The sequence below is a fragment of the Sinocyclocheilus rhinocerous genome, unplaced genomic scaffold, assembly GCF_001515625.1.
Source record: "Sinocyclocheilus rhinocerous isolate Xijiao unplaced genomic scaffold, SAMN03320098_v1.1 scaffold605, whole genome shotgun sequence".
In the NCBI taxonomy this organism is placed as follows: domain Eukaryota; kingdom Metazoa; phylum Chordata; class Actinopteri; order Cypriniformes; family Cyprinidae; genus Sinocyclocheilus; species Sinocyclocheilus rhinocerous.
This window is the reverse complement of record NW_015661612.1, coordinates 2,093,085-2,103,930: the sequence shown is the minus strand read 5'-3', so window position 1 is coordinate 2,103,930 and position 10,846 is coordinate 2,093,085. Positions and strand designations below refer to the sequence as shown.

The 10,846-nt window shown below is 37.4% G+C and overlaps 1 protein-coding gene across 1 annotated transcript in view; it reads right to left on the bottom strand.

Moving 5' to 3' along the window:
• The window catches only part of LOC107726406 (retinoic acid receptor RXR-gamma-B-like), a 23,576-nt gene extending 13,222 nt beyond the window's left edge, over positions 1 to 10,354 (bottom strand). The window contains exons 1-2 of the mRNA XM_016535962.1: positions 10,155 to 10,354; positions 3,322 to 3,449 (exon numbers count right to left, since the gene is read on the bottom strand). Of these exons, the coding sequence (XP_016391448.1) occupies positions 3,322 to 3,391 (70 nt within the window). The 5' untranslated portion in view covers positions 3,392 to 3,449; positions 10,155 to 10,354. The remainder of the gene's footprint in view (positions 1 to 3,321; positions 3,450 to 10,154) is intronic.
• Between the last annotated feature and the right edge of the window lie 492 nt (positions 10,355 to 10,846).

Here is a 10,846-nt window from a genome sequence, read left to right as displayed (position 1 = left end):
CGCGTCACCCCATCAAGCTCTCGCTGGATCCGCTCCTCTGCTATCAACGAGAGGAACGTCTGGACTTCCTCAACAGGGGGAACAGCCACGTTCTCTTCTATGGCATCGTGAAGCACCTTTATTTTTAAGAGTGTACAGAATCTCTTACAGCAGCTCAAGAGTGTTATGATTGAGTGAAATACATGTCCACTGAAGGATTTGCCACTGTGGGAACCAGGCACTTCTCTCTGTACTCCTCCTCTAGTAACACCAGAACATTTTGGATGCTGTTAGATCCGAAATGATACACAACATTTTATCACTTTGATAAGAAAATGGTATTTTCTTGAATAATTTTAACATTCTTCTTTGGTAACTGATCAAGCAGACTTGCTGGAATATTATATCTCTAAAAAACCAAAACATGTCTTCTAAGCAAAGAGTAATTGCTGAATTTGTTAAGTTTCAGAGGGGGTGTACTCATTTATGCTGTGCACTGTATATACACCACACCCGTATGTGCTTCATAATCACAAAACCAGGCACTAATGCTGGTCCTCCCTAACGGTTTCTACTCTTCTGGAAAGGTGTTCACATACCTTGGAACGAAACTACAGGGAATCACAAGCATCAATGAGGTCAGGTACTGGTGATTTTTTTTTGTCCATACATTGAAAGTCAATGGGGTCCAGTGTTGTTTTGACTTTCACAATATGGTCAAATACAGTTTCTTCTGTGTTCCACAGAAAAAAGAAAGTTATACAACTTTAGAAAGACATTAGGGTGAGAAAATGAGGACAGAAATTTAATTTTTGGGTGAACTACCCCTTTAAGATTTGTCATCACTAGAATTAAGAGGCATAGACAAACCCGTTAAGGCCTGTCCACATACTTGTAATGTATGTTTCAGCTGTACCTTCCAAAACATCATATATATGGTATATTAAAGACACCTAGATGTACTCCAAGGTAAATTAATGTAATCTTATACGTAATATTAATTTGAAGAATGAGATATACATGCAAACTTCCATGCAGGCTCACTTACTATGTAGGTGTTGTGCAAGTTTTATTTGTTTCGTCAACATTGACACCTCTCAAAGAAAGATAGAAACAGAAAGAGAAAGAACAACAGAGAGCGACAACAACTTCTGTCACCGCTTTCTCTTATGCGATCAAATGGGAGTTTGTCTTTGTCAGTCCAAGTATTTACACACACCCACCCACACAAACGTACGGTGGCCGAGAGAGCTCAACGTGCTGCAACTTAAGAAAACACATGCAAATTGAAAAAACACCAGCAAATTAAGAAAACATCTTCGTCAGTTTGACAACACACGCGCTGCAAATCCTCTCACTTTTTTGGGTCCCCTTGAAACATTTCCGTTGTGGTCCGTGCTATTTGCAGCGCGTTTCTTCATTTGCATGTGTTGTGAGGATTTGCAGCGCCTGTGTTGTCAAACTGATGAAGATGTTTTCTTAATTTGCTGGTGTTTTTTCAATTTGCATGTGTTTTCTTAAGTTGCAGCGCGTTGAGCTCTCTCGGCCACCGTACAAACGCCCCTCAACAGAACTATTGTCAGAGAGAAACAGAAGAAAAGCAAAGAAGTGAGAGGGTGAAGTACAGTGAGTGTGTGAGAAATATAGGGATATACTGAAATAGATTGATCCAAGCAGACCTTCCTAAAATATCCACAATACTCCAGTGCCACCTTACCCTAATCTATAACAGCTGAACAGCATTAGAGAACATAGCTTTGCCAAGTACTCTCACTGCCAACGGCTGAGAGCAGAGGTTACAGATTAATTACACACAAGCCATGATGACATGCCAAGCAACTGTCTAATCAATAGTGTAAAATCAACAGCTTTAACATCACAGGAATAAATTAGATTTTTAAATATTTAAAAAAGCGGCCATTTTAAATTACAATAATATTTTACAATATTATTTTTTACTGTATTTTTGATCAAATAAATGATAAATGCAGTCTTGGTGATCATAAGACTTTCAAAAACACTGTAGTGTTTAATACAATAAAAAAAATATAATAATAAAAAAAAAAACAAGCAAACTTTCACCATGTGCACTGTAAAAAAAAAAAAAACATACACTACCGCTCAAAAGTTTGGGATCAGTAAGACTTGTAATGTTTTTTAAAGAAGTCTCTTATGCTCATCAAGGCTGCATTTATTTGATCAAAATTACAGAAACAGGATTCTTTGATGAATAAAAAGTGAAAAAGAACAGCATTTATTCAAAACAGAAATATTTTCGAACAATATAAATCTTTGCTATCACTTCTTCAATTTAACACATCCTTGCTGAATAAAAGTTTTAATTTCTTTCAAAAAAAATAAAAATTGACTGACCCCAAACTTTTGAACGGTAGTGTATATTGTTAGAAAATATTTCTATTTTAATAAATGCTCTTCTTTTTAACTTTTTATTCATCAAAGAATCCTGAAAAAAGTATCACAGGTTCCAAAAAAATATTAAGCAGCACAACAGTTTCCAGCACTGATAATAAATCAGCATATTAGAATGATTTCCGAAGGATCATGTGACACTGAAGACCGGAGTAATGATGCTGAAAATTCAGCGCTGCATCACAGGAATAAATTATATTTTAATGTATATTAAAATAGAAACCATTATTTTATATTGTAATAACATTTTGCAAGATTACTGTTGTTTTTCTGTAATTTTGATCAAATAAATGCAGCCTTGAAGAGCATAAGAGACTTCTTTAAAAAAACATTACAAGACTTACTGATCCCAAACTTTTGAGCGGTAGTGTACATAAATATATTATTCATATGATAATTGGCTTTAAGTAAAATATTATTAAATATGACAATCAACGTGACTATTAGTTACATGAATGAAAGTATTTTTTATGGGTTAGATTTTGTAGAATTCTTTCAATGTTAAAATATACTCATGTCTCCAACATGAATTTGGGGTGGGACTATCCATTTGTCCAACCAATGGCAGACAAAGAGAACCGGAGACCTGTTTGAAAATAATAATCATTTTTCTAATTCCATTTGGTAATGTAAAAACAAACCAATTTCAGTTATGAATGTGAGCCGTGTATTCCCTTGCTTAGAAATAACAACAGCTTCTTTACTCATGACAATAAACCACACAACATATCAACACATCTCTAAAATGCACGTATCCATGTACAGTCTAATCAGATTATGAAATCAGTCAAACACATTTTTTCCCAAGTTATTTCCAACAGCACGATTCTCTCATCTTCCCTTAGGATGCATCAGCCGCGTTGTTCCTGTGAACTTAAGTATTACAGGAGTATCTTATTATCTGATACTCACGGGTGTTGTAGTGACCGTCCTCTCTGCCGTGACTCTGACCGTGAAGAGGCAACGCTGCCGGATGCCACATGACTGCGAGCACCACTCGACCAAACCTCACCAAGCACCTGTCCGAACACAGACTCACTCTGCTGATGGAACAGATGGGATATGAGTGAAACAGGACGGCTGTAGGGGGAGGATCTGCAGGGAGGAGTCTGCTCGTTTATGGGATTACTTGGATTATCAACGATTGAATCCAGCAGGAACCGTTTATTGCCACAAAGATCAGCCTCTCTCCAAGCTTTGACAAAACTCCTTCTGCACAGACCGCAGTCTGCCCAGAAAGAGGCTCAGAGTGTCATTAAATCTATCAGCCCAAATGGGCCACCTGTTGCATGGCCAGGGGTGAAGTGTGCTTGAGTGTGTGTTTCAAATAAAAAAAGCTTGGTTAGATTCAGATTTTAAGACTACTATAAATTTAGAGTACATCTGATTATCAATAACATTCTATAATTTACCATAATAAATCACAGTAAGATGGGCACATCAATGCTTCTATTAGAGCAGTGAAGTGGCAATGACCGCGCTCTCTCACACATGCACGCACAGTTCACAGCCAAGCCTGGCAGCCTCCTCTCACACACCTGCTTGTGTTCATTATCTAAAGCACTTGTAACTTCAGACACTGCTTGTTTTTGTGCCATGCTGCATAATGTACTACATTAGCACAGAACAGTTTAAAGACAATTTACCAAAAAAGAAAAATGTTGAAAAATAAAAAAGACGATATTTTTAGATAACGTTCAGAAGTTTGGAGATTTTTTTTTTATTAATATTTTTATTCAGAATGGATGCATTTAATTGATCAAAAGTGACAGTAGAGACAAATAAATGCTGTTCTTTTGAACTTTTTATTCATCAAAAAATTCTGAAAAAATGTATCAACGTTTCCACCAAAATATTAAGCAGTTTTCAACATTGGTAATAAGAAGAAATGTTTCTTGAGCAGCAAATCAGCATTTTAGAATGATTTCTGAAGGATCATGTGACACTGAAGACTGGTATAATGGCTGTTGAAAATGCAGCTTTGCCATCACAGTTATTAACAAACAGTTATTTAAAAGTTTAATTAATAAGGGTGCTTCTACTAAATACTGAGCAAGGGGTCTGAATACTTAGGACCATGTGATATTTCAGTTTTTCTTTTTTAATAAATCTGCAAAAATGTCAACAATTCTGTGTTTTTCTGTCAATATGGGGTGCTGTGTGTACATTAATGAGGAAAAAAAATTAACTTAAATGATTTTAGCAAATGGCTGCAATATAACAAAGAGTGAAAAATTTAATACTGAATACTTTCCGTACCCACTGTATTACTGTTTTTACTCTATTTTTGATCAGATAAATGCAGCCTTGGTGAGAATTATATATATAAAAAAATCAACCAAACTTTTGAACAGCAGTGAAAAATAAATAAATAATGAAGATAAATAACTACAACTTTATATTTACTGACTGAGATATCAGTGTGGGTCATGTCAGTGTCAAGGGAATTATGAGCCAAATTAATTGTGCAGAAAAAGATTAAAAAGAAGCTTTGAGAGATTTCAATACAGTGATGCCTTAAAATGACTGCAATGATGAAGACTTTCTACTAAAGCCTACAATATATATCAATGCTGATGCCATTACAGTTTCACTGAAAGACAGTAGAACTGCCTTCATGATAGAATGCCTTCAGGGTGAATCTAAAAAAGTCTCTTTAATATGTCATCCAATAAAAGCAATGCCCCACATGGATTTCTCTGAATGAAATGAGTTACGATCACACAGAAGATTGACACAATTGGAGCTGCCTGAAGAGATTAAGGAGCCTCATCACCAAAACAACTGTATTAGGTTTTCCATCTTCATGCATTTCTTTTGCTAACAAAATGATCAGTCACTGAAATATCTTTTATAGTAACTTATCCTTTTGATAAACCTACACATTAAAGCAGACATAACACACACAGTTTCATCTCATGTTTATCAGATTTATAAAAGACAGATACAGTTGTACCGCTTCTCTCCGAAAACAGCTTTTGCGTAGCGATCGCCTGCAAACTGTGACATTGACATAAATGAAACAGGAACAAAAACTTTATTGACTTAAATTGGCTATGGCTAAAAATCAGATCCAGCCATATATATTCGATCCAGAAGACTTCCGTAACCCGAATGAAGCACGTTGATGGGCGTGCTCTTGCTTTTGCTCTGGTTGATGAGTGCGTGCACTCTTCCTGGAGAAGTGTCCATACAAGGAATCCCGCACTTTATGACGTCATACAGGGCCATACTCTTAAAAAAAAAAAAAAAAAATTCCAAAACTTTGTGTACTCTCAATTTTCTTTGTTTTGGAAAGATGTGTTGTTTGGTTTTGTTGATACAGATAAAAATACTGATAAAGAGTTTTATATTATAATTGTATTACTTCTAGCCAAATATCATATCTACAAGTGTAATTCTCCAATAATAAGCCACATTTTAAGGTGTTTTTTAAAGAGCTGCAACACTATTTTGAAACGCTCTCTCTATTGAAAAATACTAGGAAAACACTGACTTGTTGCGCCTTTTTCAGGATTCCCTTTTAAAATGATTACTTTGTTTTTATTTATTCATTTGTTTACTTGATATTCTATTGTTATTTTTATTATTACTACATATGTTTTTCCCCTCTTTTAACTTTCATATTTATTATTTATTATCCTTTAATGTATTGCTTTATTTAGGTTAAAATTGAGTTTTCTTTCCCCTGGCTGTTATTTTTATTCTTGGTTCTGTTATATTTTTTGATGTTCTGTTACAGTATATTGTATTTGTATCTATTGATTCAGTGGTTGATTAATAAAAAAAAAAACACTTTCCGAAATGTATACAAAGCCTGAAGTGTGTGTCTTTGAAGCAGAAATACTCTGTCATATGTCCAACTATGTAACACAGTATGTGTGCATTACCGTTCAAAAGTTTGGGGGCAGTAAGGGCGGGGCATAGAGGAGAAACAATAATGTACAGTATGTGGGAAATAATGTGTTTTTTTAACCTTAAACCGCATAAACACATTTCATTACACCAAATACACAAAATAATGTTCTTTTTAGCAGCATCATATGACCCCTTTAAAAGAATTACATTTTTTTTTTCAGCAAGCATGCAATAAACTGATCAGAAGTGACAATAAAGACTTTTATATTGTAACAAAAGATTTTTCTGAACGTTAGTGTATAACAGCTGACTTTGAGGGTCAAAGATGCGACTCTTAGCCCGTGTTGACAAGCACGTGAACACAGTTCACCCGCTACTGTGATGTAAGGGTCCACATCTAACATTTCAAAGCACCATGTCCTCCGAGAAGCAATCAGGGCACGAACACGTCCGTAGGTCAAAATAGATTTCCACCCTTGCCCTAGTCTACTTTACCCCAGACTTACATTACCCTAGAATGTCTATAAATCCAGAACAAGGAGCTAATAGGAGCTAAGGGACAAAATAGCATCTCTGTTAGTTCGTTTATCTACAGCAGCTATAGTAGCGGCACCACTAGTATAAGGGTTATGACTGTGCGTAAGAATTGTTAAACTGCTGCAAAAAGGGACTAATCTCAATAATCATTTCATTTTAATGGAATGAATACATACACCCCAATAGTGTGATGATGAGGACCCTTTTTGCAAACATTTGCAAAAAGAATACATACACTCACCCTTCCAATATGTTCTTTTTCATCGACTACATATCCTCTGTTTCTCCTGGCTGGGCTTCTTTGACTCTCCTAGCCATGAATGTAACGGTAAGAGCGATTGCGCTCAGTGAGTCACATGTAGAAAGCCTAAAGCACATAGGAAATCTAGAGAAACCACTGTGAGCATTTTGAAAGCATGTGTACAGCTGACAATAACAAAGGCCTCTGAGCCACTCCTGTCTAACGACTGTAATACATATGTTCTTTCTGTTTTCTTGTCGATGTGTCTTTGGACTTGCAGAGTGGGTTCGCATTGTTAAAGGCGGTGGAATGTTGTCAGCTATAGGCACTTCTCAGAAAGCCTATGGCAACAAGAAAGAGCTGAGAGTGAAGGCTCAATGATTTCTTCATTGACATTAAAGATTTCTGTAGTTTAAACAGTAGGGCATGGCGCTAGCAATGTCAATGTCATGGGTTTGCTTCCTAGGAAAAGCATGAACTAATAAAATGTATATCTTAAATTCAATGTAAGTCGCTTCTACAAAACGCATTAATGTACTGTAAATGAAATGAAAAATTAACTGAATGTGTATAGTTGTTCACTACAAAAGCAAATAATGTGATTAACTCTGATTAATCTAACCTTGTTAACCTGGTTAATGTTCAAAGTTAAAAACTCTTGGTGTGTCTGCCTGGTTAAAAGTAACATAAATAACCCGGATATCATGGTGGCACATGAATAAATCATATGCTTGCTTACAGTATAACTCTATATTTATTCACTGTTATTTCCCATTTTTATTTCATCATGCTTGAATACAGCTTTAACACTACTTATTAATATAACATACTATTTTTTGTGTTTGCACTACAAAACCCCTGACCCGGAGTAAAAATACATTGTATTGGGTACATATGGTTCATCAACAATACGTAATACATCTGATATTACTTCTAAAGCATATGTACAGTAGGCTGAATTCTTGCTCTGCAGGAAAATCCATCTTAAGTAAGTAGCTGTGAACATGGAAGACAGTTTCAAGCTGGTCATTAGCTGGTGTAAACTGGTAAACCATCTTGAACCAGCAACGAGTTGGTCATACTATAAGACGGTCAAACTGTTTTTGGGTCTATGATAGCTGGTCAACCAGCTTGTAAGCAAATATCTTAAATTGGATTTTCCAACAGGGTATAATGCAATAACACGTGCTAATCTATTGTATTCCAGTTACGTTTTTAATATAAATAATTATTATAACTAAGTTCATTACATCTTGACTTCAAAATGTCAAGTCAGTTGGATTAAAGAGGTCATATGACGCGATTTCAAGTTTTCCTTTCTCTTTAGTTTGGAGTGTTACAAGCGGTTCGTGAATAGATAAGATCCCTAAAGTTGCAAAGACTAAAGTATCAAACCCAAAGAGATATTCTTTTTAGAAGTTAAGACTCGTCCACGCCCTCCTAAAACGCCTCGTTTAAACACGCCCCCACATGTCTACGTCACGATGTGGGAAGATTTGCATAATGCTGCCCAAATATTCATGCAAAGAAAGAAGGCGTAGCTTTATTGTTGCTGCTACCGCCGCCGCCATGTTGTGAAGACGCTGTGTGTTTCGTTGTGAAAGCGAAAATACTTTGTTTGGCCTTCCAAAAGAGGACACGACTAGAAATCAGTGGTTAAGTTGTATTTACAACACTGTTCCAGAACAGTTCAACCCAAATATTCAGATGTGTGCAGCACATTTTATGGAGGACTGTTTCCTGGTACAGTAGACTACAATGCCGGCTGTTCTGACTCACACCCTGTAAGGACGTTTTCATATTTAAAGAATTTGCCACTGACGATTCAAACGCGAGTTTTGAGCAGAGTATTTATTATTTATTTTATTTATTTAGTCATTTATTAGACGCTTTTATCCAAAGCGACTTACAAATGAGGACAACAGAAGCAATCAATTGTAGTATTAAAACAACTAAAAACAGATCCAAAACTAAAAGCTAAAACTTTATAAATACTACATATACACATTTTAAAAATAAAGAGATTAAATAAAAATGACAAATGCATACAACAAAATTTCAAAACTTAACATTTAAATGAAAAAGTGTAGAGTAGTGCTTGTTGTTTGTCATTTCTCCGATCACAAATGCAGACATGGTTTTATGTTTACGCGGCGCACGGGGACACAGCATCACAATATGGTAAGGGGCATAACATTTCATTCACACGCTTGAGGTATTCGGCCAGTCACAACCATAGACTGTGTAAAAACATGGACGTAGTGCCCGTGACGTAACCCGTAGACTTCCGAGGAGCGTTTTGAAGCCTAAAGTAGGCGGAGCCAGCCGTCGCCATCTTGGCAGCGCGTCACCGCGTGTCACTCCCGGATAATCGAAAATGGGCAAAGAGGCGGGAGCTGGCTGCTGAAACCACGCCCTTTTGAACCTTAAACCGCATAAACACATTTCATTACACCAAATACACATAATAATGTTCCTTTTAGCAACATCATATGACCCCTTTAACAGCATCAAGCACTTTAATTAGGCGTGACAATTTGGCAACTCTTTATATGAGTGATGCGTTTGTAATTTGTTATTTTGTTTTCGGAATTGTGATTTGCTTTGCACTTCTCGGCCACCGTAGTTTTATGACTTGCACTCAACTCTGTAACACCACAACTTGCTGGAGTTGTCTTTGACTTTGCCTAAAATAACATGTCATTCGCACTCATTCCTGAAACGAGCCGCGAGCGTTGAAATACAAAGTTTGCGCTTAAATACAAGCCTATACTATACACACACTCGTTCCTATGTGAAGTGTACATGCTATACCCGGTTGGAAACCGTCTCAAAACCAATAAATAACGATCCCGACACAACAGGCGTGCTTTAAAGGTGATCGATTACATAAACGCAATTAAAGTGCCAACAACCTGTAAACCGCGGCGCGATCACCTGACCGATGTCAACGCACGCGGGCTGATAGGACTATAATCTGTCTGAAGTTCATCAGCGAAGTTGTTTTAACGCTTTCGAGAAGTGCACATTTTAGTCAAACAGCACGGGCAACTGCGCAAATATAACACAGAAGAGCAGCAACAGGAAATGAAGAAAAACGGCGACTTACGGAGATGTAAATATGTGTCGTGAGTATCCATTCCGAGTCAGTTTACTGTTGGGTCTTGTCCTGGAGACGCGCGCCACTACTCTCGATTCCTCTTCCCAGGCCGAGTGAACTACACTCTGCGGCGCTGCTGGCTGGCTCGGGGCCCCGCTCAGGGGGAGGCGGGAGGAGGGGTTTTACCAACGACAACAATCAGATAAGACACAGGCTGTAGGGATGTGCCGATACGAGTATCGGTACCGAACGGTTCACGGGGCAAATTCCAAATGGAAGTGTTCATCCCTATCCCCTTGGAGTGGGGACTTTGGAGTGAGCAGGGCACGTGCGTGCCATTATGTAGTTGTTTGGAATACACTTGGCAAAGCCAGTGACATATGCTGCATTCATGCAATATCATAATTACCGTAACTTCAGAGATGACAGCACGTGACATGGAATTATGCTTTTCTATGGCAACACTATCAACGCCTAAACAGAACCTGCGGTGGTCAGGTGGTACAGTGGTCACATGGTACAAGTCTTAGCTCTCAGAAAACTCCCAGTTCACAAGTTGCAATTACAAGTTCTACCAGGACCTGAACGCTTTTTACAAGTTGGAATCTCGTAATTACGGGAATTCCGATATGGCGCTATAATTTCCTCATATCTTCAGCTGGCATGTTCCCGTGACAACGCAGCATGGACGGACACCGTGC